We start from the raw sequence: 20,046 nt of genomic DNA on the forward strand, positions 1-20,046 counted from the left end.
CTCTCTCCTGTCAATACATCTCTGAGGAGGGCCTTCCCAACCCCAAGACCATCCTTCCACCACTCTGTGTGGTGGCTGCCCTCACCTGGGAGATCGAATCCATAGTCCAAGAGGCCCAACGGACTCAACCTGACCCTGGCAACGGACCCTCCAATCGCCTCTTCGTGCCTGATTCTGTCTCAGGTTCTCCAGTGGGGGCACATTTCTCGTTTTGCCTGCCATCCTGGGATCGATCGAACTCTGTCCCTTCTGAAGAGACATTTCTGGTGGCCCCCCATGGACGCTGATACTCGTTCTTTCATCTCTGCCTGTTCTGTTTGTGCCCGTGGGAAAGCCTCCCATCGACCACCTGCTGGATTGCTTTGTCCCCTACCTGTACCTAGCCACCCTTGGTCACATATTGCTCTGGATTTCATTACTGGACTACCCCCTTCACAGGGGAACACTGCCGTACTCACTGTGGTGGACTGCTTCTCCAAAGCTGTGCATTTCTTAGCCCTTCCCAAACTCCCTACAGCCAGTAAGACAGCCGACCTCCTTGCTCATCACGTCTAATTCCCTATTTTGCTCCTTCATGGAATTCCCTCTGACATTATTTCTGATCGGGGCCCCCAGTTCATCTCTCAAGTCTGAAGACCCTTTTGTCAAGCCCTTGGAGCCTCAGTAAACCTGTCTTCCAGCTTCCATCTGCAAACTAATGGTCAAACAGAATGAGCGAACCAGGATTTGGAAGCAGTACTGTGCTGCATAACCACCAACAGCCTGTCATTCTGGAGCACCCATCTTGTTTGGGTCGAGTACGCCCACAACTCCCTGGTCAACACCACCACCGGAATGTCTCCCTTCCAATGCTCCCTTGGTTACCAACCCCCTCTGTTTCCCGCACATGAAGATGACATTGTCGTGCCTTCTGTTCGGACCCATCTCCGCCGGTGCTGCAAGATCTGGAAGGATGCACGCGCGGTCCTGCTCTGCTCAGCTGACTGCAACTGGAGGATTGCTGATCGCCGTCGAATTCCTGCACCATATTATCTGCCGGGGCAGAAGATTTGGCTCTCATCAAAAGACATCCCCCTCAAGAACGAACCCAAGAAACTCACCCCTCGCTTTCTGGGACCATTCAAGATTGAGAGTGTCATCAATCCCTCGGTGGTCAGACGCAAACTGCCTGATCCATGCACATTCATCCCACATTCCAGGTCTCCCAATTGAAACCTGTATCTGTCAGCCCTTTGTGCCCTCCTGCCGAACCCCCTCCACCCGCCCGGATCACTGACGACCACCCAGCGTACACTGTCTGGCGAATACTGGATGTGCGCTGAGGCAGAGCCCCCCAATACCTGGTCGATTGGGAAGGATACGGCCCAGAGGAATGGTCCTGAATTCCCTGCTCCTTCATCCTGGAGCCTTCCCTCATCTGTGATTTCCATCGAGACAATCGGCTCCCATTGGGGTTACTGTCACGGTCCTGATCGCTAATTCCCTATTTTGCTCCTAATTTCCTTTGATTGTGCCACAGTTCCGACCGTTAATTTCCCATTTGCTTCTAGTTCTCTCTGATGATGGCACACCTGGTTTCCATCAAGACCCGCAGCATAAGAACCCCGGTGTTACAACCACTAGTCGCCAGATCGCTGGTTTTGCCTGTGTGGTGATTAATGTTTCCCAGCTGCTTAGAACCATGTGTTCTAAGTTTTGCTCCAGTTTCAGGGTTTACCTATGAAACCCCGTCTCTCCATGTCAAGGCTCCGTGTCAAAGCTCCATGTCAAGGCTCCGTGTCAAAGTTCCTCCTGTTAGCTGTCCAACGTTCACGTCTGCGTAAGCATCCCAACTCGATCTCCGTGCCTGTGTCCTGCACTTGGGTTCGCTTCATTCGCTCATTGCAACAAACATGGCCTGAGTGATTGGGGTCTTTGATGGATGTTGCTTTCTTGTGACAGTCCCCCTTTTAAATGTGCTTAATGACAAGGGAAAACAGCAGCAGAATGAGGTATTACAGTTACAGAGAAGGTGCAGTGCAGGGAGACGGTAAGGTGCAAGACAGTGATGAGGTCGATTGTCAAGTCAAGAGTGCATCTTATATTAGTTGATAGAGTCAGAGAACAGTATAGCACAGAAACAATCCCTTCAGGCCATCTAGTCCATGTCGAGCCATTTAAACTGCCTGCTGCCATTGATCTGCACCCTAACCATAGCCCTCCATATCCCTACCATCTGTGTGCCTATCCAAACTTCCCTTAAATATTGAAATCATGCTCGCATGCTGAACTTGCACTGGCAGCTCGATCCATCTTCTCATGACCCTCTAAGTGAGGAAGTTTCTCCTTATGTACCCCTTAAACTTTTCACCTTTCACCCTTAACCCATGAACTCTAGTTGTAGTCCCACCTAACCTCAGTGGAAAATGTCTGCTTGCATTTACCCTATCTATACCCCTCATAATCCTGTATATCCCTATCAAATCTCCTCTCAATCTTTTACATTCCAAGGAATAAAGTCCTAACCCATTCAATCTTTTCACATAACTCAGGTCCTCCAGACCCGGCAACTTCCTTGTAAATTTTCTCTGTACTCTTTCAAGACAGACATTAGACAAGGGTGTGTTTTCTCCCCTGATTTGATTAATGTGTACAGTGAAACAATATTATAAAAAATAAGAGACATCTTGGAATCAAAGTTGGCGGTGAAAACATCAATAATTTCAGATACGCAGATGACACTGTGCTAATTGCAAGTACGGAGGAAGAACTACAAAACTTAATTGATATAGTTGTTGAAGAAAGTGCAAAAATGGGTCTATCTATCAATTACAAAAAGACAGAATGTATGGTGATATCCAAAAAGAAGGAGAATCCTATCTGCAGGCTGAAAATAAATGGGGAAGACATAAAACAAGTAGAGAACTTTTGCTACTTAGGAAGCTGGGTGACATCAGATGGCAGGTGCGACATGGACATCAGAAGAAGAATAGGGATGGCAAAAGACACCTTTACGAGAATGAAGAATATACTGACCAACACTAAATTAGGCATGACAACCTGCCTTAGAGTACTTTGAGTACGTTTATCCAGTTATGTTATATGGCTCAGAATGTTGGACAATATCTAGTAACATGAGGAAATGAATTGAAGCAGCAGAGATGTGGTTTTTGAGGAGGATGCAAAGAATATCATGGACAAAACGAATATCTAACGAGGATGTCATGAACAGAGCAAGCACAAAAAGAGAAATAATCTATAAGATCATGAAAAGGCAACATAACTTCATTGGACATGTGATTAGGAAAGAGGAGTTAGAATATACAGTAATTATAGGAAAGATTGAAGGGAAGAAAGCAAGAGGAAGGCAAAGACAAATGATGTTGGAGACAGCAGCCAGAGAACTGGAAATGAATACCCATGAATTGATCCACTTAATCCGAAACAGGAGTGTGTGGGCCATGGCAGTCAAAGCTCAAACTGGGCGTGGCACCTGATGATGATAATGATGATGACTCTTTCAACCTTATTTACAGCTTTCCTGAAGTTAAGTGACCAAAACTGCATACAATACTTCAAATTAGGCTTCACCAATATCCTATACAACTTCAAAATAACATCCCATCTCCTGTATTCAGTACTTTGATGTATGAAGGCCAATATGCTAAAAGCGTTCTTTACAACCCCATTTACCTGTGACATCATTTTCAAGGAATTATGGACCTGTATTCCCAGATCCTTTAGATCTACCACACGCTTCAGTGCCCTACCATTCACTCTGTAAGACCTACCCTGATTGATCCTACCAAAGTACAACACCTCACACTTGTCTGCATTAAATTCCATCTGCCATTTCTCAGCCCATATTTCCAGCTGGTCCAGATCCTGTCGCAAACTATGATACTCTTCCTTGCTGTCCACTACACCTCCAATCTTGGTGTTATCAGCAAATTTGCTGGTCCAGTTAACCACATTATTATTTAGATCACTGATATAGATGACAAACAACTATGGACTCAGCACCAATCCCCATGCACTCCGCTAGTCACAGGCCTCCAGTCTGTGAAGCAACCATCTACTACCACTTCCTGGCTTTTCCTATAAAGCCAATGTCTAATCCAATTTATTACCTCATCTTGAATGCCAAGTGACTGAACCTTTTTCACCAAGCTCTCATGTGGGACCTTGTGAAATGCCTTGCTAACGTCCATGTAGACAACATCCATTGCCTTGTCTTCATCAATTTTCCCAGTAACTTCCTCAAAAACTCTATAAGATTGGTTAGACGTGATCTATCATGCACAAAGCCATGCTGACTATTGTTAATCAGTCCATATCATGTGGAGAGTCAGAGGCTTTGTCCCAGGGCTGAAATGGCCAGCACAAGAGAGCACAGTTTTAAGGTGCTTGAAAGTAGGTACAGAGGAGATATCAGGGGTAAGTTTTTTATGCAGAGAGTGGTGGATGTGTGGAACGGGCTGCTGGCGATGGTGGTGGAGGTGGATACAATAGGGTCTTTTAAGAGACTCCTGGGTAGGTACGTGGAGCTTAGAAAAATAGAGGACTATGGGTAACCCTAGGTAATTTCCAAGGTAAGGACATGTTTGGCACAGCTTTGTGGGCTGAGGGGCCTGTATTGTGCTGTCGGTTTTCTATGTTTCTATGTTTCTATGTTTCTATGTCTAGTCAGTACTCATATATCTGGTCCCTCAGAATATCTCCCAATAACTTTCCCACTACCGATTCAGGCTCATTGGCCTGTAACTTCCTGGTTTATTTTTAGAGGCTTTCTTAAACAACAAAACAACATTGGCTATCCTCCAATCTGCCGGCACCTTACCTGTTGCTAAGGATGATTTAAATATCTCTGATAGGGTCCCGGCAATTTCTGTACTTGTCAAGGTCCTGGGGATTTATCCACCCTGATTTGCCTGAAGACAGCAAACACATCCTCCTCTATAATCTGTATAGAGTCCATGTAGTTGATTTTTTTGCTTTAATTCTATTGACTCTGTGTCCGTCTCCTGAGTAAACACAGATGCAAAAAATGTATTTTAGATCCCACCCCTCATCTCTTTTGGCTCAATGTATGGATTGCCATTTTGATCTTCCAGAGGATCAATTTTGTTCCTTGCAATCCTTTTGCTTTTAACATATCTGTAGGATTCTCCTTCACCTTGCAAAGGCATCTTTATACCTTCTTTTAGCCCTCCTGATTTTCTTAAGTGTTCTCTTGCAATTCTTATACTCCATAAGCACCTCATTTGTTCCTACCTGCCTATACCTGCAATACAACTTTTTTTTCTGAACCAGGCCTCAATATCTCTTGAAAACCAAGGTTCCCTACACCTGGTGTCTTTACCTTTTATTCTGGCAGGCACATACAAGCTTTGTACTCTCAAAATTTCATCTCTGAAGGCTCTCACTGACCAAGTGCACCTTTGCCAGAAAGCAAACTGTCCCAGTCCACACTTGTCAGGTCCTTTCTGATACCATCAAAATTGGCCCTTCTCCAATTTAGAATCTTTTTGCATATTTACTTTGAAACTAATGATATTGTGATCACTGGATGCAAAGTGATCACCTACACAAACTCCTATCTCCTACCTTGATTCATTTCCTAATAGCAGATCAACTATTTGAAGAAGGAAGTCTGAGAATCGGAGCGGGAGTGCGGAGGAAGCCATTTTTGAATTTTTCGGGTTTTTTTCCATCGGCGTTCAGAGAGGCGGGACTGTGCAGGCGTGTGACGTCGGGCAGTGAAGCGCGGAAGATTTAAAAGGAACAGCGCCTCATACAGCGGGCAGCGTAGTTTGCGGGTGGCGGAGTGAGCCGGGAGCAGAGTGAAGGCTTAAGGGCTTTGGCTCAATGGACTTAGGTGGAAACGGGCGAGGCGAGGAAGGTTTGGTATTCATTTTTTGTTGTTATTTGAGGAGAGGGGCAGTATGAGTGTGAGGGCAGTTTGTTGTTCTCGGTGCCGGATGTGGGAGGTCTCCAAGCCTCCCAGACGTCCACATCTGCGCCAGGTGTGCCAAGATGCAGCTCCTAAGGGACCGCGTTAGGGAACTGGAGCTGCAGCTCGATGACCTTCGTCTGGTCAGGGAGAGTGAGGAGTTGATAGAGAGGAGTTACAGGCAGGTGGTCACACCGGGGCCATGGGAGGCAGACAAGTGGGTCACAGTTAGGAGAGGGAAGGGGAAGAGTCGGGTAATAGAGAGTACCCCGGTGGCTGTGCCCCTTGACAATAGGTACTCCTGTTTGAGTACTGTTGGGGGGGACAGCCTACCTGGGGGAAGCGACAGTGGCCGTGCCTCTGGCACAAAGTCCGGCCCTGTAGCTCAGAAGGGTAGGGGAAGGAAGAGGAAGGCAGTTGTAATAGGGGACTCGATAGTAAGGGGGTCAGATAGGTGATTCTGTGGACGCAGTCCAGAGACCCGTATGGTAGTTTGCCTCCCTAGTGCCAGGGTCCGGGATATTTCTGATTGCGTCCAAGATATCCTGAAGTGGGAGGCTGAGGAGCCAGAGGTTGTGGTACATATAGGTACCAATGACATAGGTAGGAAAAGGGAAGAGGTCCTGAAAGGAGAATATAGGGAGTTAGGAAGGGAGTTGAGAAAAAGGACCGCAAAGGTAGTAATCTCAGGATTATTGCCTGTGCCACGCAACAGTGAGAGTAGGAATGCAATGAGCTGGAGGATAAATGCGTGGTTGAGGGATTGGAGCAGGGGGCAGGGATTCAAATTTTTGGATCATTGGGACCTCTTTTGGCGCAGGTATGACCTGTACAAAAGGGATGGGTTACACTTGAATCCTAGGGGGACCAATATCCTGGCAGGGAGATTTGTGAGGGCTATGGAGGTGACTTTAAACTAGAATGGTTGGGGGGTGGGAATCAAATTAAAGAGACTAGGAGAGAGGAGGTTAGTTCACAACAGGGGGATGGGAATAAGTGCAGAGAGACAGAAGGGTGTAAAATGAGGGTAGAAGCAAAAAGTAGTAAGGTGAAAAGTAAAAGTGGCAGGCTGGCAAATCCAGGGCAAAAATCAAAAAGGGCCACTTTTCAACATAATTGTATAAGGGCTAAGAGTGTTGTAAAAGCAAGCCTGAAGGCTTTGTGTGTCAATGCAAGGAGCATTCGTAACAAGGTGGATGAATTAAAAATGCAGATTGTTATTAATGAATATGATATAGTTGGGATCACAGAGACATGGCTCCAGGGTGACCAGGGATGGGAGCTCAACATTCAGGGATATTCAATATTCAGGAGGGATAGTCATGAAAGAAAAGGAGGTGGGGTAGCATTGCTGGTTAGAGGGGAGATTAACGCAATAGAAAGGAAGGACATTAGCCGGGAGGATGTGGAATCAATATGGGTAGAGCTGCATAACACTAAGGGGCAGAAAACACTGGTGGGAGTTGTGTACAGGCCACCTAACGGTAGTAGTGAGGTTGGGGATGGCATTAAACAGGAAATTAGAAATATGTGCAATAAAGGAACAGCAGTTATAATGGGTGACTTCAATCTACATATAGATTGGGTGAACCAAATTGGTAAGGGTGCTGAGAAAGAGGATTTCTTGGAATGTATACGGGATGGTTTTTTGAACAAACATGTCGAGGAACCAACTAGAGAGCAGGCTATTCTAGACTGGATATTGAGCAATGAGGAAGGGTTAATTAGCAATCTTGTCGTGAGAGGCCCCTTGGGTAAAAGTGACCATAATATGGTGGAATTCTTTATTAAGATGGAGAGTGACATAGTTAATTCAGAAACAAAGGTTCTGAACTTAAAGAGGGGTAACTTTGAAGGTATGAGAAGTGAATTAGCTAAGATAGACTGGCAAATGATACTTAAAGGGTTGACAATGGATATGCAATGGCAAGCAATTAAAGATCTCATGGATGAACTACAACAATTGTTCATCCCAGTTTGGCAAAAGAATAAATCAAGGAAGGTAGTGCACCCGTGGCTGACAAGGGAAATTAGGGATAGTATCAATTCCAAAGAGGAAGCATACAAATTAGCAAGAAAAATTGTTCACCTGAGGACTGGGAGAAATTCAGAGTCCAGCAGAGGAGGACAAAGGGCTTACTTAGGAAGGGGAAAAAAGCTTATGAGAGAAAACTGGCAGGGAACAGAAAAACTGACTATAAAAGCTTTTACAGATATGTGAAAAGAAAAAGATTGGTTAAGACAAATGTAGGTCCCCTACAGACAGAAACAGGTGAATTGATTATGGGGAACAAGGACATGGCAGACCAATTGAATAACTACTTTGGTTCTGTCTTCACTAAGGAGGACATAAATAATCTTCCAGAAATAGTAGGGGACAGAGGGTCCAGTGAGATGGAGGAACTGAGGGAAATGCATGTTAGTAGGGAAGTGGTGTTAGGTAAATTGAAGGGATTAAAGGCAGATAAATCCCCAGGGTCAGATGGTCTGCATCCCAGAGTGCTTAAGGAAGTAGCCCAAGAAATAGTGGATGCATTAGTGATAGTTTTTCAAAACTCTTTAGATTCTGGACTAGTTCCTGAGGATTGGAGGGTGGCTAATGTAACCCCACTTTTTAAAAAAGGAGGGAGAGATAAACCGGGGAATTATAGACCGGTAAGCCTGACATCGGTGGTGGGGAAAATGCTAGAGTCAGTTATCAAAGATGTGATAACAGCACATTTGGAAAGCGGTGAAATCATCGGACAAAGTCAGCATGGATTTGTGAAAGGAAAATCATGTCTGACGAATCTCATAGAATTTTTTGAGGATGTAACTAGTAGAGTGGATAGGGGAGAACCAGTGGATGTGGTATATTTGGATTTTCAAAAGGCTTTTGACAAGGTCCCACACAGGAGATTAGTGTGCAAACTTAAAGCACACAGTATTGGGGGTAAGGTATTGATGTGGATAGAGAATTGGTTGGCAGACAGGAAGCAAAGTGTGGGAATAAACGGGACATTTTCAGAATGGCAGGCGGTGATTAGTGGGGTACCGCAAGGCTCAGTGCTGGGACCCCAGTTGTTTACAATATATATTAATGACTTGGATGAGGGAATTAAATGCGGCATCTCCAAGTTTGCAGATGACATGAAGCTGGGTGGCAGTGTTAGCTGTGAGGAGGATGCTAAGAGGATGCAGGTTGACTTGGATAGGTTGGGTGAGTGGGCAAATTCATGGCAGATGCAATTTAATGTGGATAAATGTGAGGTTATCCACTTTGGTGGCAAAAACAGGAATACAGATTATTATCTGAATGGTGGCCGAATAGGAAAAGGGGAGGTGCAACGAGACCTGGGTGTCATTACACACCAGTCATTGAAAGTGGGCATGCAGGTACAGCAGGCGGTGAAAAAGGCGAATGGTATGCTGGCATTCATAGCAAGAGGATTCGAGTACAGGAGCAGGGAGGTACTACTGCAGTAGTACAAGGCCTTGGTGAGACCACACCTGGAGTATTGTGTGCAGTTTTGGTCCCCTAATCTGAGGAAAGACATCCTTGCCATAGAGGGAGTACAAAGAAGGTTCACCAGATTGATTCCTGGGATGGCAGGACTTCCATATGATGAAAGACTGGGTCGACTAGGCTTATACTCGTTGGAATTTAGAAGATTGAGGGAGGATCTTATTGAAACATATAAAATCCTAAAGGGATTGAACAGGCTAGATGGAGGAAGATTGTTCCCGATGTTGGGGAAGTCCAGAATGAGGGGCTCACAGTTTGAGGATAAAGGGGAAGCCTTTTAGGACCGAGATGAGAAAAAACTTCTTCACACAGAGAGTGGTGAATCTGTGGAATTCTCTGCCACAGGAAGCAGTTGAGGCCAGTTCATCGGCTATATTTAAGAGGGAGTTAGATATGGCCCTTGTGGCTAAAGGGTTCAGGGGGTATGGGGGGGAAGGCTGGTGCAGGGTTCTGAGTTGGATGATCAGCCATGATCATGCTGAATGGCGGTGCAGGCTCGAAGGGCCGAATGGCCTACTCCTTCACCTATTTTCTATGTTTTCTATCACACTCTCTCTCATTGGGACTTCTATATACTGATTAGGAACACCTTCCTGAATACATTTGACAAACTTTATCCCATGTAGTCCTTTTACAGTTTGGGAGTCTCAATCAATATGTGAAAAGTTAAAATCACCTATTATAACAACATTATGTTTCTTGAAACAGTCTGTGATCTCTACAGATTTGTTTCTCTATATCATTTGGACTGTTGGGTGGTCTGTAATATACCCAATTAATGTGGTCATACCTTTCTTATTGCTCAGTTCCACCCATGACGCCTCACTAGATGAGTTCTCTAGTCTATCCTGACTGTGCACTGCTGTGACATTTTCCTTGATTAGTAACACCATGCCTCCTTCTTTAATCTTTCTTGCTCTGTGCCGTCTAAAACAATGGAACCCCGGAATACTGAGCTGCCAGTCCAGCCCTTTGTGCAATGGTCTCAATAATGGCTATAATATTGTAATCTTATAATAACAGGATAGCAACTGTCTCTGAGTCTGGTGGTATGTGCTTTCAGAGATTTGCATTTTCTACCGGTGGGAGGGGGGAGAAGAGAGAATGTCCATGTGGGTGGGGTATCTGATAACGTTGGCTGCTTTACCGAGCAGCGAGACACCAAGCTTTATAATGAAACTCATGGATGAGTTTGTCCCCACAAAATCATTCTGTTTTCCCCAACTAGAAGCCATGGATGAAGCAAGAGATTTGAGATCTGCTGAGGGCATTTAGAATTGATGATCTGGAAAGTACAAGAGGCCAGGTTATGACCTCCGGAAGGCCATCTCACATGAAAAGCAGCAATTCCAGACTGAATGTGAATCACAGAGGGATGCTTGACAAATGTGAAAGGGCTTTAATGCTATCACTTCCTATAAAGCAAACCAAGCAACATAAATAATAACAAAGTTTCACTCTCAGATGAGCTCAGTGCTTATTGCTTTGACCAACAGAATATGGAGGCAACTTCATGAATGGCCAAGCTCCTGGCAACCCTATGATCTCAGTCTCTGATGCCGATGTGGAGGGTGAATCCATAAAAAGCAGCTGGCCCAAATGCCTGACCTGGCTGAGTACTGAAGACTCAAAAGAAAAATCAACTGGCTGGAACGTTTATGAATATCTATAACTTCTTGCTTCGGCAGACTGAGGTATCCACCTGCTTCAAGCAGGCTTCAATCATACTGGTGCCCAAGAAGAACATGGTAACCTACCTCAATAACTATTGTCCTGTAGCTCTTCTTTGACTACAGCTCAGCATTCAGAACTATCATCTCCTCAGAACTCATCAGTAAGCTCCAGTACTTGGACTTTGTGCAACTGGATCTTCAATTTCTGCACTGGCAACACCACCTTCTCCACATCCACCATCAGTATAGGTGCACCACAAGGCTGTGTCTTAGCCCCCTGCTCTACTCACTTTGTATCTATGATTGTGTGGCTAAGTACAGCGGCAATGCCATATTTAAGTTCGCTGATAATACCACTGTTGTTGACCACATTAAAGATGGTCTCGACTCGGCATAGAGTGGAGAGATTGAAAATCTGGTTAAGTGGTGTCACAACAACAACCTCTCCCTCAGCATCAGCAAAACCACACAGCTGATTATCAACTACAGGAGGAGGAAGCCAGAGGTCCGTGAGCCAGTCTGCATTAGAGGATCAGAGGTGAAGAGAGTCAGTAGCTTTAAATTCCTTAACATTATCATATCAAAGGGTTTGTCCTGGTATCAGCATGTAAGTGTCAATGTAAAGAAGGCACAACAATGCTTCTACTTTCTTATAAGTGTGCATTGATTTGGCATGTCACCAAAAACTTCGATAAATTCCTATTGGTACACAGTGGAGTGTGTGCTAACAGGTTGCATCACGGCCTAGTATGGAACCAGCAATGTCCAGGAATGAATAGCCTACAGAAAGTGGTGGATACAGCCCACACCATTACAGGCAAAGGCCTTCCCACCATTGAGTATATTGACATGGAGCATGGCCATAAGGAAGCAGCATCCGTCATGAAAACCCCCCACTATCCAGGCCATGTTCCTTTCTTGCTACCACCATCAGACAGGAGGTACAGGAGTCCCATACCATCAGGTTCAGGAACAAGCGAATTTCCCCAAGGCCTGGTGGGATATACCTAGGTTATTGAGAGAGGCAAAAGAAGAGATTCCTGGGACCTTGACCAATATCTTTGTATCCTCTCTTGCCACAGGCAAGGTCCAGGTGAGTAGCTAATGCTGTTTCATTATTCAAGAAGGGAGCCATGGATAATGTTGGAATCTACGGACTGTGAGACTCATATCAGTGGTAGGGAAGTTACTGGAGAGAATTCTTAGGGACAGGATTTCTGAGAATTTAGAAAATCATAGCCTAATTAGGGAGAGCCAGCATGGCTTAGTGTGGAGCAAGTCATGTCTTAATAACTTGCGGCTGATTGAAGAAAGTGGAGCTGTGGATGTTGTCTACATGGACTTTAGTAATACATTTGACAAGGTCCCTTATGGGAGGCTCATTTGAAAAATTAAAATGTATGGGCTCCATGGTGAATTGGCTGTTCCATGTGAATTGCTGTATTGGCTGTTTGGATTCAGAACTGGCTTGCCCACAGAAGACAGAGAATAGTGGTCAAAGGGACTTATTTCTTGGATGTGGCTTTCCTGCGACTTCACTCTGTATAGATGTGCTCAGTGATGGACTGGGTCGTGTCCAATACTTTTTGTAGGCTTTTCCATTCAAGGGCATTAATGTTTCCATACCAGGCTGTGATGCAAACAGCTGTCTGTGATGTATATAAATGAGCTAGACTAAAATGTAGATGTGTCGGATTGTAAATTTGCAGATGATACAAAGATTGGTGGTGTTGTGGATAGCGTAGAAGACTGGCAAAGAGTACACAGGTTGATAGGATGGTTGCCTTTATTAGTCAAGACACTGAGTTCAAAAGTCAGCAAATTATTTTGCAGCTTCATAAAACTTTTTTTAGGCTGCAGCGCGGTATTGCATACAGTTCTGGTTCCCCATTGCAGGAAGGATGTTGAAGCTTTGAAGAGGGTACGGAAGAGGTTTACCAGGATGTTAACACAAAATAATCTGCAGATGCTGGGGTCAAAGCAACACTCACAACACGCTGGAGGAACTTAGCAGGTCGGGCAGCATCCGTACCAGGATGTTAGCTGGATTAGAGGACGTAATATAACAAGAGCTGGACAAACTTGGGTTGTTTTCCCTGGAATGTTGGAGGCTGAGGGGAGATCTGATAGAGGTTTATAAGGTTAGGACAGGCACACTAGATAGAGTAGAAAGACAATACTTTTAACAAGGATTGAAATATCTAATACCAAAGGGCATGCATTTAAGGTGAGAGGGAGTAATTTAAAAGGAGATGTGAGGGACAAGGTGTTTTACAGAGTAGTGGGTGCCTGGAATGCACTGGCCAGGGTTGTGGTAGAAGCAGATACATTAGGGATATTTAAGAGATGTTTATATAGGCATGTGAATGTGAGTTAAATGGAAGGATATGGATATTGTGTAAGCAGAAGAGATTAGTTTAGTTAGCCATTTGATTACTAATTTAATTTGTTCAGCACAATATTATGAGCTGAAGAGCCTGTTTCTCTCTTGCACTGTTCTATGTTCTAGCCATCAGGCTCCTGAACCAGTGTGGATAACTTCATTCACCACTGCCACCTCTACTGCCATGATGAGGCTAAACTCAGCTTGGAGGAGCAACACCTCATATACAGTCTAGGTAGTCTCCAGCCCCTTGGTATCCCTATTTCACTCTACCCCCTCCCCCAGCTGCCTATCACCTCCCTCTTGGTTCCGCCTCCTTCTACTACCCATTGTGTTTTCCCTTATTCCTTCTTCACCTTTCCTGCCTATCACCACTGTGCCTCCCCTCCCCCACCCCTTTATCTTTCCCTTTACTGGTTTTTCACCAGGAACCTACCAGCCTTCTCCTTCCCACCCTCTTCCCACCTTCTTTATAGGGCCTCTGCCCCTTCCCTCTACAGTCCTGATGAAGGGTTCTGGCCCGAAACGTCGACCCATCGTTTCCATGGGTGCTGCCCGACCTGCTGAGTTCCTCCAGCGTGTTGTGAGTGTTGCTTTGACCCCAGCATCTGCAGATTATTTTGTGTTTTTCATTCACCACAACTCTGAACTGATTCTCCAACCTACAGACTCACTTTATAACTCCTGTTCTCTGTATTATTATTATTTTATGTGCACAGTTTGTCTTCTTTTGCAATGTTTGTTTGTCAGTCTTTGTTTATATATGGTTTTGCTTAGATTATGTTGTATTTTATTTTTCCTGTAAATGCCTGAAAGAAAATGAATCTCAAGGTAGTGAGTAGTAACATACAACGTATGTACCTTGATAATAAATTTACTTTGAACTTTGGGAGGATTAGACAGAGTCCATGGAGGGAAGCTGATTTCTGTGATAGGTTGAGCTGTGTCCACAGCACTCTACAGTTTGTGTGGTTTTGTGCAGAGCAGCTGTGATACCAAGCAGGGCCGGATCAACCTAGTAGCAAAAGTAGCATATGCTAGTAGCCCCGCCCGCACCAAATGCTTGCAAGCTGCAGTCTGGTGAAATCGTATTCTCACGACTGTCGGAGTGAGTTTTGTGTAGATGATTCATTTACACTTAAATAATAAATGACTTCAGCCATCAGTCTTCTGTTCTTTGACAAAGTACTGTGGATTGAGTTCATAACAATGCATTTCCTAAAAGCTGTGGACCCAGTTTCATTTGTAACAATGCATCTCTGGCGCCTCTGAGACAAGAATGCTAAATTTACAGATAGTTGCGAAGACACCATATCTATGCTTCTTGAATATGAATTGTCCTCTATGTTAGCACGTAACATACCAAATAATGTATTATGGATTTTAACTTGCATTCCTAAAGGCCATGAATGCCGGTTTAGGCATACTGGTGCCGGTAGAATGAATTTAATCAAAAGATGTGAAGTCTTCAAAGAATTGTCTATACTTGTAACTATGAACTGTCCTTTGTGTTTAGCAAATAAATATCGGGGCTCAATCACAAGGCGGTTAGACCTGTTCTGCCAGGGGTCACTGCCTACTGTAACCTTGTTTTGTTGAATAAGGAAATTGCCTTGTACCTACCGGTAATACAACGCTCTGTGATTTCATCCACACAACAACGACAATCTGGCAACGCTGTTGTTTTCATGTCGGGGGAGCTGCATGCTGCATGGTACAGTATGTGTGTGCAGGCGTGTGTTGGTCCTTGTTGTGTCGTGGTATAAATGCTCATGCAAACCAAGGAAGGGGACATAAATCATACCTATCTAAAACAACATGTGAGAAATTCATCAATCTGATTGGATCCAGCACACTGGATCACATTATTGGTGAAGTGAAGAAATACAAGTATTATTCTGTTTCATTGGATTCTGCTCCAGATATATCTAATGCAGACCAGCTGACTTCGACTGTGCACTATGTTTTGCCATCTGGACCAGTTGAAAGATTTGTGAAGTTTTTGGATATGGAAGGTCATAGTGCTGAACAACTTGCTCAAAGTTTACTTGGACTTTTTAAAAGGAAAATGACATTGATATAAAAGACCGCCGTCGTCAAGGTTATGACAATGCCAGCAACATGAGTGGCAAGTATAGTGGCTTAAAGAGCGAATGAGTTTGTGGATTACATTCCATGTTTTGCACATTCACTAAATTTGGTTGGAAAATGTGTTGCTGAATGTTGTCAAGAAGCATTAATTTTTTTTCAATTTGTAGAAAGCCTGTACATATTTTTTTTCTGCTTCTACTTATCGGTGGGATCTCCTCTCTGCTGCATTATCTGATGGTGGTGCTCATTTGCCCATTGTGAAAAGAATGTCAGATACCAGGTGGTCAGCTCGTGCAGATGCAACAAAAGCACTTTTACACGGCTTTTCTGCAATAAAACAAGACTTGGATGACATTTCAATAACAATGATCAGAAGGCAGAGTGTCGACAACATGCTCGTGGACTACTTTCAACCATGATGAAGTTGGAAACAGGAATAATGGTCATATTATGGGATCAAGTATTACAGCTTTTTCAAATGACCAGTGCTTCTTTGCAATCTTCTGGCCAAGACTTGAACACAGCTTCTGCGCTCTATGAACCCTTGCATGGATATATTCATGCTATGCGGTCTACTTTTTCAGACATTGAGCAAAAAGCCAAGGATCTGACTAAGTGTGAAGATTATCAACAGCAAACTCGAAGAAAACACAAGCAAAATCGCACGTATGATAATTTCAGTGGTTCCGGCACTCTTGATCCACTTGTTGAATCTCAAACGCCTTCTCGGAAGTTTAAAAGCCGAACATTTCTTGCCATTATTGACAGCTTGCTTTCTGCCCTGTCAAAAAGGCAGAAAGCTTATCTAAAGGTGAATGGTATTTTTGGATTCCTTCATCAGTTACAGTCACTTACACCTGAAGAGATCATAAAGAGGTCATCAAATCTTATTAAATCATATCCGGAGGATCTGGAAGAAAGTCTTGATGAAGAATTTGTGCAGTTTACTGAACTGTTGAAAACTGATCTTGCTTCTCATATTGGCGCCAAACAAGACCTTGTAGAGTTACAGTTGTACCGTTTGATAACTGACAATTCTTTGGAGTCATGTTTTCTAAATGTAGAAACTGCCTTGCACATCTATTTGTCACTCATGGTTACCAACTGCAGTGGAGAATGCTCATTTTCAAAACTGAAAAGGATTAAAAATGAACTGAGGAGCACCATGGGTCAAAACAGATTGAACAATCTCACTCTAATGAGCATTAAACATGAACTTCTGCGTGAAATAGACATTTCCAGTATCATCAACAAATTTGCTCATGCTAAATCTAGAAAATCTAACTTTTAAATTGTAGTTTTGTTACTTTTGACATTTGAAATTGCTACCTACATGTGAGTAATACTATTACTGAAGTGTCAGACATTTGTCGTATTATCTGGCTGTATAGCAAATGAAAAAATTGAATTACTTTATGCAAGTAAATAATTTATGTTTTAATACTTATGTGCATTTTTTAAAATTTAGGGCCCCTTTATAACATATGCTACAGGCCCCGCACTAGCTTAATCCGGCGCTGATACCAAGCCATGACACATCTAGATAGGGTGTTTTCTATGGTGTTTCTAGAAAAGTTGGTGAAGATCAAAAGGGACATGTGAAATTTCTTTAGCCTCTGAGGAAGCAGAGGTGTTAGTGAACTCTCTTGTGGTTGGGCCAGGATTCATATTCGTAATGTTTACTCCTAGGAACTTGAAGCTTTCAATCCTTTTGACCTCAACACCTTTGATGTAAACAAGATCATGTGCACCACCTTCCTATAGACAATGACCAGCTCTTTTGTTTTGCAGACACTGAGACAAGCATGATGTCATATCACCATGTCACTAGGCCCCGTCAAAGTCTTCACAATCACCCCGTCTACTATCTGCCCCTAATAATAATGTTGTGTTTGTTCTCCACATTTCCCATTGAGATGTAGTCTGCCTATTGAACAATGCATACAAAGTAGTCTATTTATTGAATAATACATACTTAACTAATAAATAGTAAGCTATCTGAGACAGTGAAAAATCAAGAACGATCTCTGAAAGGTTGCAATACCCAGGACTGAGGCTCATGTGCAGTCAAAGGTGGATGTGATGGTGCAAATACCAAGAAGGTTGCCCAAAACTAATGCATGGGAGTGAGTGGCCAGTGACCAGGAGTGAACGTGGTGAGGAATAAGGATGCCACAGAGTTGTTATGAGCAAAGATAAGGGCAGATAAGGAAATGGGTAGATCACAAAGCATCAGAAGTGAGGGGAGTTGGGAATGAAGCATGGGATTCCTGAGTAGATTAAGGTATTCAAGAAGAGTATTTGGAAGCCCGTGAGATGATGTATTGAGGCATGGTCCTTTGAATCGAAGTGTTGTCGAGGTGGTAGGCTGCCATAGCACCACCTAGTGACAAAAGGCCTGTAGCTGCAACAAGACTGGAAATAACTGCCATTGTGGAACCTGACATAAAAAGGCACACTTCGTAAATGAAGTACAGAGTGCTTAAGGTATATCATTGTTGCTGTGCCTTCAGTGTGAAAAAACAGAGGAAGTTAATGTAGAAAATGAATTTTGATCTTTAGCTTCTGACAGATGGCACCTAGATTTTCTGTTCATTAAGCTTATATCTATTATTGTGAGGATTGTACATGGTAATCAGTAATTTAAAATAAATTGGATTGACTATTATATGATACTTTGCTGTAAACATCCATTCTTTTCAATGAATTAACAACTTTACCTGTAATCTCGCTGCAGTCCACATCCTTTTGTGATTCAGCAAAAGTTAAATCACTTTTGTTTAGCGGCCAGCTTTCGTGAAGAACTAGTGCTTGAATTATGTATTTATGAATCTGTGGAATATCAAATTGTTAATTTAACATTACAATCAAGTAACTAGGTTGTGATTTCATGCTTTCTTGCGCACATCCTGCCATTTTTACAAATGTAACCAAAAAAAGAAAAGAATTGAAATGTCAAATATTTAACTCATTAAAAGGAATTAAACTGCTTGATGTGTCAAAGGTTGATGTTTTATTACTTCTTCCAATAACAAGCACAAAATGTTAAAATTATTGTAAAGAACAGAGGGATGAATTTCCACATTGATTTTCACATTTCCCTTCTGAAACCTCAGCTTTTCCAAGTTTTTGGCAATTATTTTGGCAAAGCTGCAGAATACTTTGGAAAGAGCCCCTGTAGCAATTCCTGTTTTAGATTTAATTGATGGTGTAATGGTAGGATTGAGATGATCGTGCTGCATCTGGTTTCACAAGGAGCACAGAAGCTGAACCATTCAACCTCTTCAAGCTTGTTTTGCTTTTCAGTGAGTCCATGGCTTTTGGCAACTCTTAATATCCTTGCCTTAAACAAACACAGTAGTCCCATTTTTACAACCTTGAATACACCTCAAAACTGTGGTAGGGTAGGTTGGAGTTGAGGGAGGGGAAGAAGAGTTACAAGAGGAAGGGAAATGTTTCAAACTTCCTTCTTGTGGCAAGTATCATTTAACATGACAGTAAGGTCTGAATGAGTAAGTTCCAAAATTTAATGCCAATGTATTCCAAATGAAAAGCATTTAATTGCATCAGTTTCAAAGATTCAACATACAGTACATTTATTAACACAGTATGTATGCAGTATATAGACCTAAGATTTGTCTTCTCACAGACAGCGATGAAACAAAGAAACTCCATGGAGCCCGCTAAAAAAAATCAAACACCTAACACACAAAAAAATTGTGCAAATGCAAAAAACAAGCGAATAACACAGAATATAAAACATCAAACCACAAAGTCATTGAAGCAATCTATGAATGTTCAGTTCAGTTCAAGTTAGTGCTGTGTCATTTGTTGGCTGTAGAGCCGGTCTGCTCCAATCAAAATTGCACAAAAATAGCATTAATTGTAAAAAAAAATCCCTCTTTAACTATCCATGCAGGAATTCTCTAGGTTCTGGCAGGGTTCTGTTCCTGAGAACTGTTCATAACCCAGTGTTCATAAATTGGAAATGAGCAGAAACAATACGTAGGAGAGTCACAAACACTGCTGTGATGGGAGAGTGAGCAGGCGTGGGAAGAACAACCTCCAGCGGGTCTCATTGACTCAGTGAGTGAGCGTATCTGCTCAGCATTCTCAGCTCAGCTTGAGCCAGCCGCCAACTGTCATGGAAGGTATGATGGAGAGAGAAGGTGGACAGAATTTTCCCATTCCCACCCAACAGAAGGTGCCTGCAAGCACACAGCAGCCAGCTCATCCATCCCACTAATGTCCTAAACACTCATTCATATGTACAGGACATCCATAAGTAGGATGTTTGTAACTGGGGAGGCCCCATTCTCAAGGAAAACAAGCCTTGTGCACATAACCTATCCTCATGAATTAAATCTTTCATCCCTAGTTTCATTTATTAAGGATTTCCTGGTGCACCAGTGTCAGGATCCAAGTTAATCCCAAAGTGGTGTGGAAGATGCATTCTCCTGCA

The 20,046-nt window shown here is 43.2% G+C and overlaps 1 protein-coding gene across 2 annotated transcripts in view; it reads right to left on the reverse strand.

Moving 5' to 3' along the window:
- Positions 1-20,046, reverse strand: part of adgb (androglobin) — a 219,591-nt gene that overhangs the window by 40,231 nt on the left and 159,314 nt on the right. For both annotated transcript variants that reach the window (XM_072265653.1, XM_072265651.1), the window contains exon 32: positions 18,305-18,416. In XM_072265653.1, the coding sequence (XP_072121754.1) occupies positions 18,305-18,416 (112 nt within the window). The remainder of the gene's footprint in view (positions 1-18,304; positions 18,417-20,046) is intronic.

The sequence above is a fragment of the Mobula birostris genome, chromosome 8 (genome assembly GCF_030028105.1).
Source record: "Mobula birostris isolate sMobBir1 chromosome 8, sMobBir1.hap1, whole genome shotgun sequence".
Lineage (NCBI taxonomy): Eukaryota > Metazoa > Chordata > Chondrichthyes > Myliobatiformes > Myliobatidae > Mobula > Mobula birostris.